This window comes from Marmota flaviventris, chromosome 13 (assembly GCF_047511675.1).
Source record: "Marmota flaviventris isolate mMarFla1 chromosome 13, mMarFla1.hap1, whole genome shotgun sequence".
NCBI classification, from domain to species: domain Eukaryota; kingdom Metazoa; phylum Chordata; class Mammalia; order Rodentia; family Sciuridae; genus Marmota; species Marmota flaviventris.
In genome coordinates this window covers 2935537-2954955 of record NC_092510.1, presented here as the reverse complement: position 1 = coordinate 2954955, position 19419 = coordinate 2935537, and the positions used below count along the sequence as shown (strand labels likewise).

General features: G+C 40.6%; 1 protein-coding gene across 1 annotated transcript; it reads right to left on the bottom strand.

The window, feature by feature from the left end:
• Window positions 1–1831: 1831 nt before the first annotated feature.
• LOC139701588 (zinc finger protein 709-like) lies at window positions 1832–4630 on the bottom strand. Its single transcript, XM_071600708.1, is given in 5 exon segments — window positions 1832–2106; window positions 2190–2525; window positions 2778–3145; window positions 3714–3774; window positions 4525–4630. Coding segments are annotated over 5 exon segments (1146 nt in total).
• Between the last annotated feature and the right edge of the window lie 14789 nt (window positions 4631–19419).

Genomic DNA, 19419 nt, shown 5'->3' with positions numbered 1-19419 from the left:
CAAACTCACCACCTGAGCTACGGAGTGTTCAGTGCTAGAATGCCTGCCTAGCATGCACAAGGCAGGATTCAGTCCCCAGAACTGGGAAAATAAAAGAGAATGCAACTCAAGTATAGGGCAAAATATATTTTGAGAAAGTGCCTCTCCAAACAATATACACAAATGACATTATTTTATAATGCTCTTTAATGTGCCTACATACAGCACAATACATGAGCCTTAGAACAAGCACAAGTGACAAGAGTGGTGGTTCCAGAGTCATCAAAAGATCAATAAGCAATCAAGGAAAAGGAAGAGGCCAGCTACAGGGTACATAGACACATCCCTATGGTCCCAGCTGCCAGCCTCACCCCATCTCAAAAAATAACAAGTAAAAGGACTGTGGAGAAACTCAGTGGTAGAGCACTCCTGGGTGAAATCTGAACAAAGAAAGAGAGAAAAGAAGTTCAGAAGAGCCATTTCACCAATCTGTACCAAAGGCCGGAGTGGAGAGGTCTAAACTAACATACGCAATATGTAATGAAACATTAGACTCAAAAGACTTAAAATACAGGAAAATGGAATCTAACAATAAGAGAGATTTAACCCAGGAAAATGGAATCTAACGATAAGAGAGATTTAACCCAGAAAAACATGTTGCTTTCAAATCTTCATGCTGATGCAATGCTCCTCTCCAACCCAGGGTGAAGTTTTGTTACCTCTGAATAGATTAAAAAAAAAAAAAAAAGAAAAGAAATGAAGGCACACACCATTTTCACACACCTACAGTGGTTATCTCAAAATAAATAAATAAAATGAAATAAAATAAAATTTACCTCAAGTCTGAACAAGTTCAAATGGATCTGAAACAAGCAAAGGTCTCACCACATTTCTACATACAGGGCATTTCTCCAGTGTGATTTCTTAAATGCTGTTCAAGGGTACCTGGAAAGTTTAAAGTGTTACTGCAATTTTTAAAGATACAAAAAGGATTTTCACAGATGTGAATTCTTTTATGCCTTTGGAGAAAACTCTGAAAGCTGAATACTGCCCCACATGGCTTATCCTCAGCATTTTCTACAGTATGAGTCCTTTCATACAACTGAACAAAACTAGAATGGCTGAACCCTTTATATTTCTTACTTGCATAGGATTTATTCTTTTTATTCCAAAACAATATTCCCAGTCCTTAGGGAAAAAATGAGGAAACTAGAAGATTTCTCACATTTCTCACATTCACAGTTCTTCTCTGCATGAGTATTTTTATATATAAGAAAGGAAATGAAGCTGACAGAATGTAGCAAATCCCCCAAATTCAGAGGGTTTGTTTTTCAATGTGAATGAAATGGCTTTGAAGACAACAGGGAAAATGGAATGATTTGTGATATTTTTCACATTAAAAGAGTTATTCAGTTGGATGTGGTGGTGTATGCCTTTAATTCCTGAGACTTGAGAGGCTGATTCTGAAGAATCAATGTTGGAGGCTAGCCTCAGCACCTTAGGAAGACCCTAAGAAACTCAGCAATTCCCTGTCTCAAAATAAAAAGTAAAAAGGAACTGGAATGTACCTCAGTGGCAGAGCACCACCAGACTAAATCCCCAGTGAGTCTCAGTCTCTCTCTCTCTCTCTCTCTCTCTCTCTCTCTCTCTCTCTCACACACACACACACACACACACACACACACACACATTTTCAGTGGTGTGAGCCCTTTCTTGTCTTTGAGGATGACATGAAATATTGATTTACCATATTTCACATTCAAAGGATTTTTCTCCAGTAAACTTCCTACATGTATATGAGTGAAACAGTAATAACAGAAGAGTTTACCAATTGTTTTCATGCATATGATTTCTATGCAGTATGTGTTCTTTCACATGTGTGAAGCAGACAAGATATGGCAAAAGCTTCTCCACGTTGTTGACATTCATTGGGCTTCTCTCCAGTATACATTCTTCTATGTCTGTGAAGGTCACTGGATCTAGCAAAGGCTTTGCCACACTGCTTACATTCTTAGGGCTTCTCTCCAATATGACTTTGTTCATGTGAGTGAAGGTTAGAGGACTGAGTGAAGGCTTTGACACACTGCTTACATTCATAGGGCTTCTCTCCAGTATGAATGTGTTTATGTATCCAAAGGTAAAAAGCAGTAGTGGAGGCTTTCCACATTGTTGACATTCATAGGGCTTCTCTCTAGTGTGTGTTCTTCCATGTCTGTTAAGCTGATATGATTTAGCAAAGGCTTTTCCACATTGTTTGCATTCATACGGCTTCTCTCCAGTATGTGTTCTTCCATGTTTATGAAGTTGACGGGATGTAGCAAAGGCTTTGCCACACTGCTTACATTCATAAGGCTTCTCTCCAGTATGAGTTCTTTCATGTATGTGAAGGTCACCAGATCTAGCAAAGGCTTTGCCACACTGCTTACATTCATAGGGCTTCTCTCCAGTATGCACTCTTCCATGTATTTGAAGTTCACTGGATCTAGCAAAGGCTTTGCCACACTGCTTACAATCATAGGGCTTCTCTCCAGTATGAGTTCTTTCATGTATGTGAAGGCCACCAGATCTAGCAAAGGCTTTGCCACACTGCTTACATTCATAGTGCTTCTCTCCAGTATGTGTTTTCTGATGTATTCTAAGTAATCTGGGATAAGCAAAGTCTTTCCCACACACCTTACATTTGAAATGTGCATTCCCTGTGTGTGTGATCCTGTGCTTTTGAAGACTTGTGTGTGAAATAAAGGTTTGACCATCTTGTTTACATTCATAGAATTTCTCTCCAGAATGAGTTCTTTCATGTCTTCTAAATAAAGAGGAGAAATGAAAGGCTTTCCCACATACCTCACATTGAAAAGGTTTACCTCCACTGTGTGTTATCATGTGTCTTTGAACACCTGGGAAAGAAGAAGAGGCTTCACCACATTGTTGACATTCATAGGGTTGCCACCCAGTATGAGTTTCTTCATGTCTTTGAATGTCATTGGAACAACTGATGAATTCCCCACATAGTGTACTTTCATATGGCCTCTCTCCAGTTTGTAACAACATTTGTGTGTGAACATTTTTGAGAGAAACCAGAGATTTCCTATATTGTTTAAATTCACATGGCTTCTCTTCACATTCCTCATGCTTATAGTATTTGTGTCCAGAGTGAGATGTGATGTGCCTATGAAGGAATGAAGGACATATGAAATCTTTTGCACACATAATGAAGTCACATGGATTTACTCTGTTAAAATTTTTGTTTGTTTGATTAAGAATTGGAATCGATTTGAAGGTTTCCCCACACTATTCTGTGGGGAAAGTTTGAAGTTTACCATAGGACTTCTTTGAAGAAGTGACCAGCACATAATTGATACCTAACTCATTCACAATTTTCTATTTATTTATAGGTCTTTACATTTCTACCAACATCAGGTAAAGGCTAGATTTTCTGACTTGTTAAAGTTGCCTGAAAATAAAGAGATTGAAAGGAAACAGTCCTTTGCAACACAGCTTCTCTATGGCTATTATTCTAATAGTGATATTCACATATGCAATTTCATAGTACTTTTTGCATGTCAAATACTTTGAAAAGACTGAATACCTGTTACAGATAAGTATATATTTCTGGTAAAAAATATTATAAGAATAAATACATTTCAAATTATGCATACTTCTTCGGTTGGTTTGCTTTAAAAATTATATGACAGTTCTCAGATTCCCTCATGAATTCCTCTTGTGAGTACAGTTACCTTAGGTTACTCCCAGAATATTCAATATGATCTTCAGTGGTCTTGTCTTGCCACTTGTTTCCTAAAATGAGAGAATATAACAAACTTTATGAATATTTAGGAGCTAGAAATGCTTTGCCAAATTGAAGGTGCATTTATGCTTCAATAATTCACCAACTGATTTCCTTTTCACCTTCTACATAAATGACCAAAATAAACATGAGTTCTCTATTTGATTAATTTTAAAACCAATATTATTTCCTATAGAAGCCAGGTTTCTGAGGACTTCCAGCATCACATCTCTGTAAAGGTTCTTCTGGGAGGCATCCAGAAAAGCCCACTCCTCCTTGGTGAAGTTCACAGCCACATCCTCAAAGGTCACTGAGATCTAAAATATCCCACAAATGTATAGTGGAGGCCAGGAGAGATTGACAGCATGAGAAATCTGCACTCAACATGCATGATGTTCACATGATTCCCTGGCCTCCTGATTAATTCCACAATTTGGTCCATCAAATCTTTACTGCACTCAATTTCTTACACCCATTCCAACACTAGAAATTGGCTACTCAGAAGGCAAACATCATAGTGATTTATACCCTTCCTTTGGTGAGTTCACAGGAAGCAAGACAGGCTCCCATATCTCTCCTAACTTCTTTAATGGTTGCACCTCTATTACATGTCCTAGAAACGTCCTGTGTGGTACAGAGATAATATAAGCACTTCTGATAGTACTTATCTTTAGAAAAGAAAGGTGATGAGTAGAAAAATGCAGGAATCATGAAACTAAGTATTTGAGAGAGATTCTGCCAACTACAGTGGCTCCCTGTACCTACAAGGTTAATATAGGCAACACGGTATTTACTGATGTCTTGTTTCCTCTGAAAGTCTATCGTTCCATACTTAAAGAAATGCCTAGAACCAGCCCCCGCTCCCATCCTCTGGGCATGCGGTCACTAAGGAGACTCCTTCATAGACAACATTTCACACAGGTGGTCACAAAGTGTTGAATGGAGATTGAGCTCATTCTGTGTGATTACACCAAGAACAACTAGAAGTTTGCAGGTGCTTTACTCCAGAACAAATTTAGTCAACTAGCTTACTATTAAATGACCAAAACAAACATGAGTTCTCTATTTGATTAAGTTAATTTATTTATTAATAAGCACAACAATTTGAAATTTTCTTGTGGTTACTGTCAAAGCAGAATGGGGTTAGTGGAAACATGGCATGTATCTTATAAATAACTCAATGACCCAAAAATGTCACCTTGTCTAAACAACAGCCTTACAAAGTTTTATAACTCTCAAAACAATCTTCTTAATAAGCCACAGGCACTACTTTTCTTAGTCTCACTGCAACAATGAATATCCAATGATTGTCAAACTCTTCTTAAAAGCAGCCGGTTGACTACCATAATGTACAGTCATGAGACACATACCAATGTTCTACTCAAGGACATTTTGATCAAGGTTGGGCCACATATGCAATGGTTGTCTGTTGTGAAAGAGATTCGTCGTGCCTGTAGCAATGGTGGTGCAAACAAACCTAAGGCAGAAGCTCTTCCAGAGTGTGGTAAAGCAAAAAGTTTGTAGCCCAGAATTCTGAACTATCCCACACAGTCTGCATGTGAAAGAGGCCACCATTCACATCTGTAAGCATGCTATGATGTCTGCACAGTGATGGAACAGACAAAAAGAAAATGTCCCTGCCACTTACACAGAAGCATACTCAAGGACTGAAAACATACAGAACCACCCTAAACAATGAAGAATCCACAATTACACTCAGAGACATAAGCCCAACTCTGTCAGGACAATGATACAGACAGGAGGGCTTCATGAACCTTCATCCAAACAGGAAGCACAGTGAGGTCTCAGGGTCACAGCAACACTCCACAGGACATAAACCATACCACTACAAGTGCACCTCCAGTGAAACCCCATGTATGCTCAAAGAACATGAGAGCTAAAGCAGAAATCAGATCAGAAGAAAGTGAAAAGCCTCCAGGGAAGGGGACATGAAACATAGGGCTCTGAACAGACACAGGGCAAAGAGGTGACTCAAGAGAGAAAAAAATGTAAAAGTCCATCATAGGAAATTCATAGAGAACACCAGAGGTGGTGCTGTATTGATATCTAAGTCATCCAACACACATTTCAGAAAAGAAGAGCTAAAAGCAATCAATGAAACTGCCGCTTCAAAAAACCAGAGAAAGAAGAGCAAGGTAAACCTAAATTAACCACAGGTAGGTAACAGAGTAGGTGTTGATGAAACCACAATCAGGAAATCCACAGTCTGCAAAATCAAGTTCTTCATGAACATCAGCATCACTGATTAACTGACAAAAGCCTAAGAATACAGAGGACAGGGACTGGGGTTGTGGCTCAGTGGAAGAGTGCTTGCCTAGTGCTTGGGAGAAACTGGGTTCAATCCTCACTCCCACATAAAAAGAAAGAAATAAAAGTGTAAAATATGCAATAATATTAAAGAAAAAAGCAACGAGGGCTGAAAACCTACTAACAGATTTAAAAGTGTCATCATCAACAATGCATTGGGACTTCAAGATTCTCATAAACGTGCTTGACACAAATTAGACAACTTGCAGAAACTGGACCATTTCTTTGAGAGAGACAATCTCCTACAACTTACATACCAGGGGAAATACACAAAATAGATGAGCCCATGGCTGTTGAAAAAGACAGACTCAGTAACTAATTACTTCCCAAAAAGGCAAGGCAAGGCTCTGACATCTCAAACAGGCTTCCATGAGACACATAAGAACTGCCATCAATTTTCTATGTTTTTTTCCAGAAGATAGAAGCTCAGTTAACACCTCCTAAGTCTTCCTGAGGCATAAGTTACCATATTATCCAAATTAAATAAAGAAAATTATTAAATAGAAAAGAAAACTGTGAATGATGCTCATAATCATAAATACAAAATTTAATCATAAATGCAAAAAAAAACTGTACAATTAAGTCATCACACTCCAGGTGTCTATGCAAATGATGTGAAAATTATGGGCACAGGAACCCTCACTGCAGTGACTACAGCAGCCATATCCAGAACTGCCCAAAACTAGATGCAAGGAAGGTGCACCTTTCAATACTGAATGGACAAGCTGAAGTTTAACCACACCAAAGAGCATCACCCAGAAAATGAGCTCTGCAGCCTGGAAAGATACAGCACCCTTAAAGGCAGACTGTTAAGTGAGAGAAACCAGTTTGAAATGGCCAAGTGCAGTAAGATTCCATGTCAAGAACATTCTGGAAAAGACAACATTATAGATGCACTAGCAGAACTGATGGATGCCAGGGACTTAGGGAGCAGATAGGGAGGAAGGAATGAGGAGGAGTGATGAACACGTGGAACACAGGATTCCCAGAGCAGTGAAACTCTTCTGTATGACATTATCTTGTATACTATGTGACACACACAATCACATCACACAGACGAGGAACCCTAAGGTAAAGGATGAACTTTGGCTTATCCTAACATGTTGCTTCATCCATTCTCTTTATCAAATGTTCAACACTGGTTTAGTAACTAACAAACACTCTACACCAATGCAATATGTTGAAAACAGTGGCGACTATCAGCTGGAGAGAAGGGGTATTTGATACTATGTGTAATGGCACATTTAATTGTCACCTTGATTGAATTAAAGGATGCCGATGATTAATGAGCTTCTGGGTGTGTCCATGAGGGTGTGTCTACAAATTATTGGCATATGGGATAGTGAGCCAAACTGGAGAACCTCCTTAAGCTAGGCAGCACCATCCAATAGGACGGTGTCTTGGGTGGAACAAAAGTTGGAAGAAGAAGGAAGCAGCAGCAGAGCAAGCTCCTTTTTTTCTCAAATGGGTTCTTGATTGCTCCTGCAGTGGCCTGAGGATATCAGACTCTACCTTCTTCACTCTCCCAAAGTGGACTCTGCCAGTGATTCTCCAGGGAGTTTCCAGAATCTTTGGTCTGGACTAGGGCAGCACCATTGATCCCCCTTGTTCTGAGGCTTCAGTCTCTGGGACTCTGCAGCTACTACTTCTCAAGCTCTCCAGCCTGCAGATGGCCACTGTGGAAATCCACCTTCGTGTCAAGTAGGCCAATCTAATGAATCCCCTTTGGTAATCATACTTCCTCTTGATACTTTTCCTCTAGAGAACACTGACTAATAAACTATGTAAGCCTAAAATTGCTCATAAAAACAAAGTTTATCTAATAAAGAAGTAAATAAACTACCAAGCCATTAAGTTTTAAAAATGTATACATAAGAAACAATATTAATATGCTAAATACCTTTTTCATAATAATGCAAAATAAAGCAAAGAGGAAGAGTCATAGTTACAAATTTCAAAAATATGAACAAAAACAAGAAAACTGATTTTCAATACTATTTTCATCTGGAAAGAAATTGGATGATAAGTCTTCAAAACTCATTCCAACTGCTGGTGTAGTGGTGTGCACCTGTAATTTCAGCCACTAGGGAGGTCAAGGCAGGGAAATGGCAAAAGTTTGATGCCTATATCAGTAACATAGCAAGACACTGAGAAATTTAGTGAGATTGGTCTTCATCAAAAATTAAAAGGGGGTCTGGGACTGTAGCTGAATGGCAGACCACTTGCTAACATGTGTGAGGCACTGGGTATGATCCTCAGCACCACAGAGAAACAAATAGAATAAAGGTATTCTATCCATCTACAACTATACAAAATATAAAAAAAAGAAAAAGAAAAAAAAATAAATAAAGAAGAAGAAGGGCTGAGGATGTGCTCAGTGGTTGAGTGCCTGTAGGTTTATTCCCCAGTAAAACACCTGCCCACCTCCAGAACATTGCTCACAAATTGAAATTTATTTCTGGAAGATAACTAAGCATGAGCATATCCATGGCATTAATTCCTAGCACTCAATAAGTAAGCAAAAAATAAACAACAGTCTACAATACAATTCTGTTGGGCTGGAGAGTAGCTTGGTAAAATACATGTAATGAGAGATAAAAATGATTATAATACAAAAGGTACACAATTAGAGGCATAAAAACACAACAAAATCAGTAGAAAGACATCACACTTTCTCACAAAGAAGACTGAATGTTCCCATGATCTAAACTCTCTGAAAAAACACTAAGCTTTTCAGTAAATTCTATGAAATTTAGGGCATGGTTTACTGTATTTTGGAGGTAAACTTAAGAAAAACTATATCTAAAAATGGAAATAGTAGGGTTGGGATTCTGACTCAGCAGTAGGGTGCTTGCCTAGCACATGAGAGGCCCTAGGTTTGATCCTCAGCACCACATAAAAATAAATAAATAGGTATTGTGCACAACTACAGAAACAACAAAAAATACTTATCAAAAAATTGAAATTTTTTTTTTTTTTTTTTCCGATCCAACATGGCAGCCGGCGGGGAGGCAGCAGTTTCAGTACCTCCTCAATAACGGGGTCAGAAAGATGCATTAATACATTCAGATTCTACCTGGTGAGAAACTTCTAGCAAAATTCTGCTGAAGTGAGACCTGCTGGGGAATTTGTAGGATTATTGGAGGTGACAGTTTGCCCCAGATGAGTGAGTCTCCGCCACGTGGCATGGAGATCCAGACCCGCCACCCACCACTGCTGCGTAGTGACCTGCACAGTAAGAGGTGGTTCAGGAGGCTCGGCATAGGGACCCTATGAAGAGGTCACTAACCAAGCCTTCATGAAACAGCAAACCGGAACCAAAACCAACTGAGACTGGGTCAGACCAGAGAGAGGCCAGACCCACCCCTCCCTTCAGACACTCCGGCAAGGAGTCTGGGGCCTGCCATAGCAGAGAGGTGACATCACCAGAGGTCAGCGGATGGGATTCCTTCCCAGCAGAATCAGCTTTAGCAGGTGTGTAACTTCCACACCCACCAGATACATACAGCCGGGAAACCTCAAAAATCTCCACCCAGAGCTCCGTGGGCGTGACTGTAGGGGCAGAGGGACACGGAGGAGACTCCCGACCCCAAAAATAGCATAGAGTTCTTTAAAAGCTAACACAGAGTAACAACCACTCTGGACGTATTTCCAAAGGAACTTGAACCAGTGTGTTAATCAATGGTTGCATACCCATCACTGTTCCAGGATCCACAGGAGCCAGGAGGAGGGAACATCTGAAGTGGCTTCTGGATAAGGAGACTCCTCCCAAATGCAGAGCCATCATCTACTCCCCTGAGAAACTACTTCTGCTAAATGCACCTGCTCATAGGTCAACAGGTGGTTGATATTTACCAGATGCTCAAGAGACCTCAGATGTGCCAGGTGTGTGATCCTCATGTGAAGCAGAGCCAAAACAGGACCAGGAAAATCTCAGAGAGGGCATGAGACCGCTAGGACATGCAGTCCACAGGGGGGACACTCAGCCCAAAGACATTCTGACAAAGTATCTGGCCTGGGAGAGAAAGGGAGATTACTTAATTTATTACACTGAGAAGAAAAAACTGTCACTGGAAATGGGGACAGGGGACTGAAATTTGAGGAATTCATTGATACATGAGTAAAGGTTTTGTCTGGGAGATGGGGTTCTGGATCTGACACTTTGCTTCCCTTATATTTAAAATATTCAGGGGGACCCAGGCAGGAGGACCACACCTGTAATCCCAGCCACTTGGAAGGCTGAGGCACAAGTACAAGGACAGACTCAGCATCTGTCTCAAGTAAAATGATAAAAAGAATAAGGGATGTAGCTCAGTGAGAAAGGACCTCTGCATTCAATCCACTATGCCCAAGTGCCCCCCCAAAAGAAAGACAAACTCAGAGGGAAGAAAGACCTGAGATCCCTCAGATCCCAGCCCCCTTGGGTAGGAAAAGGGCCCACGGACTGGTGATTCTCACTGTCCCAACACTCTGAAATCCACCACAGTAGAAATTCAGGGAGCAGACTTGAGCTGCCAATTTGTACAGGAGATACCCATGTGTTCCATAATAAGAATAAAAAGAATCCAACATCTTTAGAAACCCGAGAAATGTGAAATAAAACCCTATCAGAGAGACAATTAAATAGTATTAATGACGATAGGAAAAAAATAAGAATTCTAGTAAACTCAAGGAGTTTAAGTGCTTCTTAACTATTTGTGGAAACTCTTTTACTATAAAGACACATGATAGTCCCCCACTGCAGGGACTTACTGAAATCAGTTCATAGGACCAGGATAATACATTAATAGTCATGGTATATTCAGCTTAAAAATAGTATAAAATACCATGGGTAAGTTTTACACGGGTGCCATATGCAGGTGGTATTATGTATAACTATGATGCACTAATAAACAATCCAGCATGCTTTACTCCTAATGGAAGCATCCAGTCCTAAAATTCATCCACAAAGTTAAATATATGTAAACGTAACCAACAAATTTTTGAAATATAAGAGCAAAAAATTATAAGAGAAGAAGAAGAAGAAGAAGAAGAAGAAGAAGAAGAAGAAGAAGAAGAAGAAGAAGAAGAAGAAGAAAAGTAGTAGTAGTAGTAGTAGTAGTAGTAGTAGTAGTAGTAGTAGTAGTAGTAGTAGTTATTACCTAACATGTGCATTGTGAAGCTGTACTGTTACAACTATAATCAAGGAATCACAATGTTAACAGAGTCCACCCACGAACCCACGTGGATGTAAAAATCATACACTTAATTGCAACGGAAATGTCATTATCAGTCAAACACTAACAAGGCCAATCTCAGCAACTTAGCTAGACCAGCGGGCAGAATAAAAACTAAAAACTACCAAGGACAGAGCTGAGTGGTAAAGCACCCTTCTGTTAACTACCAAAACAAACAAACAAGCAAAAAAACCCAATAAACTCCACAAAACCAGCTCAGGAATAAGCGAGTCCCTGTTCATCGCAGCTCCCCTCCTGCAGGAAAATGGTGTTTGGAAATTTGATTTTTTTTGGCGGGGGGTGTACTGGGCATTGAACTCAGGGGCACTTTATTTAGAGGCAGGGTCTCACTGAGTCTCTAAGTGCCTCACCAACTTGAAGAGGCTGGCCTTGACCTCCCAATCCACCAGCATCAGCCCCACCCCCACTCCCCCCCAAGCCCTGGGAATGACAGGTGTGCACCATTGCCTGGCTTGGAGACTGGATTCTTCTCATGGTCCCACCTGTCAATCCCCACAGCCCAGGAAGATGCTGGGCAGCCGCGCTCATCTGCCAGATAGATAGGACTCCAGCAGGGGATGAGGCTGCCCCAGGGGATGGGGAGGCTGCGAGGGGTCTCCGCCACTGACACGCTCCTCACCCGGCTGGCCAGGAGACTGAGGGGCACCATCCCAGAGGGGCTGAGGCCTGCCCACGCAGAGAGCGTGAAGAGTCCAGGTCAGCCAGCTCCAGTGGTTCCCGCCACAGCCAGGCCCGATGGAAGGCCTCCCTGTCCAGGCACCAGGTGCCACTGCACACTCACCATTTCCTGGTGCCCAGCAGCCAAAACTGCCCTAGGAAGCTTCGGCCCCTGCATGGCAGGGCCACCTGGGATCCTAGGCAGGATTGAAGCCTGGAGTCCAGCTGCAGGAGTCGCAAGAGTCATGGAACTGCAGACATGGGAGAAATAAATCCCATCTCCAGCGCAGAAGCCCGCCCCCTGCTCGCTGGATGTGCTCAGGATTGGACAGCGCTCAGAACGGGGCTTCTGACTGGACAGGGCGTCAGTCAGTCTCCGCTCTCCCCAGCCTGAGCCCAGCTAGCCTTCTTTTTGAGTGACAGCGGGTGATATCCACTACAGGCACGAAGGAGGCCAGAATGGAAGGGTATGGGTGCAGCATTTTTCTTTTCCTTTGGAGGTCTGGGCATTGGGTTAGGGTTAGGGTGACCAGAATTCTAAGTTATGTTGGGTTTTGATGTTAGGAAATTGAAGTCATTTCTGGAAAGTTTCATCCCCTGGGCCTCCTCCTATAATAAGACCACCCAGAGCATCTTCTGGGGACTGACTTGTCCTCTGTTTAATGGTGCAAAATTCTCCAAGCAGAACTGGCCTTTCACCCCATGGGAACTGCTCAGTGGTGGAGTCTCATGGGGGGCTTGGCAGATGCCCTGGAGGAGGCTCCCACCCGGTTGGCAGTATTAGAGCTGATTTTCCTCCAGCTGAGGTGAATCTGTATATCGAGCCCACATTGAGGCTGGAGGCAGAATAAGGAGATCAGCACAGAAGAGACCCAGAGAGCGCACACCTGGGTAAACCCCAGCTACACCTGGGCTCAATAGGTCTCTTGAACACTGGGGGTTGAATTCAGAGGACTCGATCTCTGAGTCCCTTCCCCAGCCCTACTTTGAGTTTTATTTAGAGACAAGGTCTCACTGAGTTGCTTAGCACCTTGCTTTTGCTGAGGCTGCCTTTGAATTCACCATTCTCCTGCTTCAGCCTCCCGAGCCGCTGGAATGACAGGCGTGTGCCACTTTTTTTTCTTTCTTTTTGAGAGAAATACCTGCGGTGGACACAGGATAACAGCCTTGCACAGATCAAGGCCACCTTGGGTGATTTCCCTGGTTCCCGCCAGTCCCCTGGATCCCAGGCAATGGGATCCTGCCTCCTCCTAAAACCAGAGACCCCTGGCCCAGGTGTGCATCCTTAGTATCAACTGAATACACTGCACTTCACAAGAAAAAAGAAACAAAAAAAGACCCTACCTGCTTGTCTTGATGCAAACAAAGTCAATGTGTTTTCAAAGAAAGCTCTGCAATTTTTTCCCCCAATTCAGTGGTGCAAAAAGTCACATAATACAGAGAAGTCTTCTCGTTAAGAGGGGCTCAAGGGTCTCTCTCTTTAAGGAAAAACAATTTGCGTTTGATTGGGACTCCAGGAAAGCCAATTCCGGATTTTCCTAATTTGGTAAATAACTCCATAGACTCAAATGCACCCTGCTCCTCTCTGCCTTTGTTAACCACAGAGGCGTCCAGATTACCAGCCCCCTGGGACCCCTGCACCTGCAGATGAATGCAGGAGTGGGAGGGTTCTTTCTTCTCCATGCAGTGCCCTGAACCTCCACCTTCCCACAGGCTCCAACACCTTTGGCAGCATCCAATGGGGGAGCAGTTTAGAAAATTCTGGAATGTACCTAAAAACATTTCCTCATCCAGCTAAGATGCTATAAATTTGGTCCCATGGTCCTTTCCAGTACTTTTATTGGGATACCAATAAGAAAGTTACACTGAACCTCAAAGGAGAAGGTCATAAATCACCAGAATGCAGGAATGCCCACAAAAAAAATTGAAATTAAAAACAAGGGACTGGGGTTGTGGCTCAGTGAGAGAGCACCTGCCTAGCACCTGTGAGGCATAGGGTTCAATCCTCAGCACCACATTAAAAAGAAATATATAAAATAAAGGTATCCTGTCCAACTAAAAATATTTTTAAAATTAAAGATCAGATTTTTTTTTTTAAAAGCAACTCCCTGCAATGCAGCATTTCTCCTAGACTAGCTTCCTGGACCCCCAAATACTAGCATGATATGAGCAAGCTTAGAAAAATGAGTGAGAAATTACAGAAGTCTTCTCTGGCCCCATCTCTAGTCCATCCCCACTTAAATGTCCCTCTCCAAATAGCAACACCTCTGATCTTGTATTTGCTGTCTCTCCCTTTAGAGTTACTCAAATTTTTTCGTTTCTTTCTTCTTGTGGTGCGGGGTATTGAACCTGGGACCTTGTGCATGTGAGGCAAGCACACTACCGACCTCACTGTATCTCGGGCCCCTCACGTTCTTTCCTGAATGTGCATCTGCTTTTCTAATTAGGTCTGTCCATGTGCCTGAGAAATGATGAAGTATTCTTCCATGAATAACTACTATAGCATTTTCCTTTTGGAGAAAACAAGGGCCTCCACTGGCTCCTCATTATGCCCAGGGACTGATACCTCATCAGTCAGATAATGGTGGCATTGCATTGTCAGATGAAATCAGGTTCAATCCTGGGAGTTAAGCATGCACCAGACTGCCTTGGTTACACATGAACCATTCTTAAGGACATTTTGGCATAGAACCATATGCTATGGAAACGAGGTTCAACTTCCTTCCTGGTGAACATTTTAGCATTACAATAAAGTAGAACGGACTTCCTAATCACTGGTACTTTTTCTTGAGGTTATTTGTGAAACAGGTTTATCCTAAACTTACTAAACACATCTCAACTTCTTGGGTCATAGTCTCATCCGAAATCATATCTTCCATTAGAAGAGGGTCAAGTTGTGTCTTATATTCCTAAGCTCCAAGGTGCTAACAATGCAACATGGGCACAAACAGAATTTGGTTCATGAATAATTGGAGAGATATTCTCTTCTACACAAGTGGAGCACTATCATGACACTCAGTCTCTCAACAAAGATGGCAACTCACAACCAACAGGAAATATTTACAAAAACAGTATATAAACTGGAAAAATGCTGAAAAACAGAGAGGCTCATGCCCCTAGAGGGCTAGGTGGGGTGGGGTGAGATTACATCACGCTCCTCAGAACACTTTACAATTTAAAACTCATGAGTTGCTCATTCTGGAATTTTCTATAGCTTACATAAAGGGAAATCATGGATAAGAGAAACTATGCGAGTCAAGTTGCTGTAAAACAAATACCAAGAGGCAATCTTATGAGTGGTCAGAGAGAAACAGTTAATCAGGTACAAAACAGCATTAGTGGGTTTCCCTAGAGAATCCAAAAAGCTGGAAGGCAGTGGGAGGACATGATGAAACTTGTTTTTTAACCATCAATAATTTTATACCTTGCAAGACTGTGCTTCAAAAGATAAGGGGAGATTTGTACAAGGAAATGTTTTTGGTGAGTAAACAATTCTTCAAGAAATGCCAGTAGAGCCATCAAGTTTAAAGGAAATGATAACAATCAGAAAAATGAGCCCACATAAAATAATGAGAAATAACAGTAGATATAGCTCTTTAGCTCAATATGGTAGCTAAATATAGCCAGTACCATGGAGTATTTAGTTTCTAAGTCTTTTGTATATTTTTAAAAAATATAAGTTTTTAAAAATTATACTCTATATGTATAATAAGAATTGCAATGCATTCCACTGTTGTGTATTTTTTAAAAAATAAAATTAAAAAAATAAATATGAGTGCAAAAATAGCATTAAGAACAGAAAAATAACACTTAGAACCAAACAAACATTGATGCTGAATGACTACAAGACTCCATTTTTCATTGCTATCAGAAAATACTTAAGGCTGAGTAGTTCGTGATTAAAAAGTCATTTAAGTAAGAACTTTGGAGTCTGAGAGTCCAAGATAAAGGGATCCCATCCACATGGCATCTGAGGGGTACCCACTTTGCTCTACTCCAGCATGGTGGCTGTCATCAGAGTGGGGACAGGTGAAAGAAGAATAATCATATGGAACAATAAAAGCCACAGAGCAGAGAGAGGCACTCTTGATTTTGCATAACAACTCATTTTCTCAAAAACTCATTCCAACAGACTAGTGTCCATTACTCCTGAGGTTGGTGTCCCCAGTGACTGAACTAACATCCAGTAGACAGCACATTTGAAAGGTTCCCCTGCCTCAGTGCTACCACAGTGAGGACAAAGTGTCCAAAACCTAAGCTTGTTTGGGGACAAATGCTATCCAAGCCATAGAAGACACACAATGCTTGAAGTTTTAGTCTATGACAAATATAAAAACCAGGACTGAGGGACAAATCTGTAAGATTAGCAAGACTTTTCTATACTATTGAAACTAATTTGGCATGAATAAAAACTGATTGTTATAAATTTCAGATGTTAGAGCTCCCAGAACCATCACTAAGGAAACATTAAAACATGTGCCAAAATAAGAAAATAAAATAAAAATGGAACACAAGAAAAATGTATCATTAATAGACAATAATTGGAAAATTGATGAACCAAAACAAAAAGTAGAAAACAAGTGGCAACATAGAAGAAGCGTTTTGTTCATTACTATTACATTTTTCATTACTATTACTGCATATAGATCCAATTTGTTCCAATTTTAGAAAATATATTTATCAAGTTGGGCACGCAGCACACATCTGTGACTCTAGAAACTCAGGAGGCTGAGGTAAGAGGAGTGCCAGTTTGAGTGCAAACTCGGTGACTTATGGAGAGCCTGTTTAAATCATCATCATCTGGGAAGAGAGGCACAATGCTATCACTAAGCTACTTGTAAGACCGACTCTAGGGTATCACAAGTTTGATGCTGGCAACAGCAACTTAGCGTAACACCGTCTACAATAAAATATAATAAAATTAAAAAGTGGCTGGGGATGTAGCCCAGTGTTAAGGCACCTAGACCTAGAATCAAACAAAATTGTTCTGCATACCATGGCTCTGAAATGTTGACTGGTAGTAAAACGAAGGAAGATTGGTGAAGGATTAATGTTCCTTTCCCTTTGTTATAACTAGTGATGCAATTAGGTAAACTGCACTTTTTATAGGCTACAAGATATTTATCATCCTTTCTCTTAACTTTCACATTTCCAGTAATTAAAGCATAAGGAGATTAAACACAGGCCTGCATGCCATAAAAAGAACACTCTTTACACCCCCTGCCTAAAAAGTCAGGCATAGGGCTGTCAGTGTAATTTAGGAAATCAGACACTGCAATTAAGCACCAAACATCTTTTTGGATACCACCTTCACTCAAGGTTAGGATATAACCACTGAAAGTTAGGATATTATCAACAAAACCTCAGGGATCATACTATCCTTATGTGATTGTCTTTTGTCAATTCTTGGAAACCAGTCTAAAATGTATCCACTATATCTAGAACCTTTTTGTTGTACTGGCAAGACATTTGCACAGTCTATCCATTTAGGAAAGGTGTCAAATTCTATTGCAGAACTTTTAGGACAGTAAGGTATTGGCAGACGTTCTGTGGCAATGACTGGATTGTTATGAGAAAGTTCCATTTTAATATATTGCTTGGAGTCCCAGGGTACAGTACGATTGACTTGTCTAGGCACCCCATAAGCAGCATTTTCTTCAAAAGGTACCCCGAGATGGCCATCATGCTTATCATGGGACCAATATATCCATAGTTGTACACTGTAACCAGTATAATTAAATTCAGTCACAGGGATAGGTGTAATCTGAGTATTTGTAAAACCACACATAACATGAGTATCATTGGTAAATACTGGGATAGATTCTTTGGTCCACACCACTGGGTGTACCAAAGGTGGGTCTGAAAAATATAGCCAATTGATTTCTTCCTGGACCACATTTACCAGACAGCTCAACAGAGCTTACATGGCCACAAACATTGTGGCTGCAGACTTAGTTCCTCCTTCTGTCGAACTATCGGTTCAGCCTGTAGTGTTACAATCTACAGCTGCCTACATGATGGTAGATTCAACATTCGGTCTCTCTGGGCCTTCTTCATCCTCTTCCTCCTTTGTAGCTTTCACTTCCTGCTTGGGGTCAGGGCTGACATCTCTGGATCAATCTTCAGTCATCTGAACCTCGGTTCCAGGTCCTCCATGTAACACAGGTACCCCAATAAGATGAGAGGCACCTTCTGGGAAAACATAAGCATGACTTCTACCCCACATTATAACTGGATCAGATCCTTTATGTTGTTACATTTGTAAATCTTTCCACCAAACATGGCCCAAGGGACCTGCTGCAGTGAAAGATGTGTCCTTCAGCTGCAGTGTGACTTTCAGAGTCACAATTAAAAAAATAAATTAAAACAAAGCATGATTAATATTATTTTGTGGGGCCTTATCTCCCCATTTTTTATATTTGTAGCTTAATAGATAAATGATCTCATTCTACAATGGCTAGACCTTGAGGCTTCCACAGAATACCTGTTTAATGATCAATACAAAATTGATGGCAAAACTGCTGAAAAGAAAAATTAGTATAAGCTGGAGTATTATCAATTTCAATCTGTAAAGGATAACCTAAAGCTGCAAAAGTATCTAGGCAGTGAGAAAGAACATGTTGAGTACTTTCTTTTACACAGGCAGTGGCAAAAATAAATCTAGAGTAAGCATCAACAATAACATATACTTAACATTGTTAGCCAAATTGAGGGATGTGTGTTACATTCATTTGCCATAACTGATTTGGTCATAAACCATGGGATTAACCCCAGTTGGTGAAGATAAAATATGTATAAAACATTGTGAGATTTGATGAACAATTTGACAAGTTTTTCCCCAGGAATATTTTTTTATATATAAAGTAGAAGCATTTTGATGATGTAAATAATGTGAGGCTTGTGCACAATTATATAAAGATATTTATTCACAAACAGCAACAAGTTTATTAATCTTATCATTACCTGATGCTAAAGGACCTGGAGGATTAGAATGTGCACTTATATGGCTAATAAAACATGGATAGTGACACATTTGAATTTTCATTTGTAAGGTCTGAAACAAATTAAACAACTCTTGCAATGGTGTGTTCCCAGTTGTTGATGTTTCAATATTTTTTGTAACACGAAGTGCATGTAAACTATCTGAATAAACATTGATTGATTAGCTCATTTGCAAAATGAATTAAAGCACAAACAAGAGCTTGAAGTTCTGTTCATTGTGCAGAAGTATAAGATGTCTGTATTATCTCCATATGAGCATGGCTATAGAAACCTACTTTTCCTGAACTTGATCCATCAGTAAATATTGTTAGTGTTCCATCTATTGGTTAAGCACATACAATTTAGGGAAAAATAAATGTAGTCACAAGAGCAAACTGAATAATTTTATCATGAAGGTAATGGCTTTCCATTTGACCAGGGAAATTACCAAAA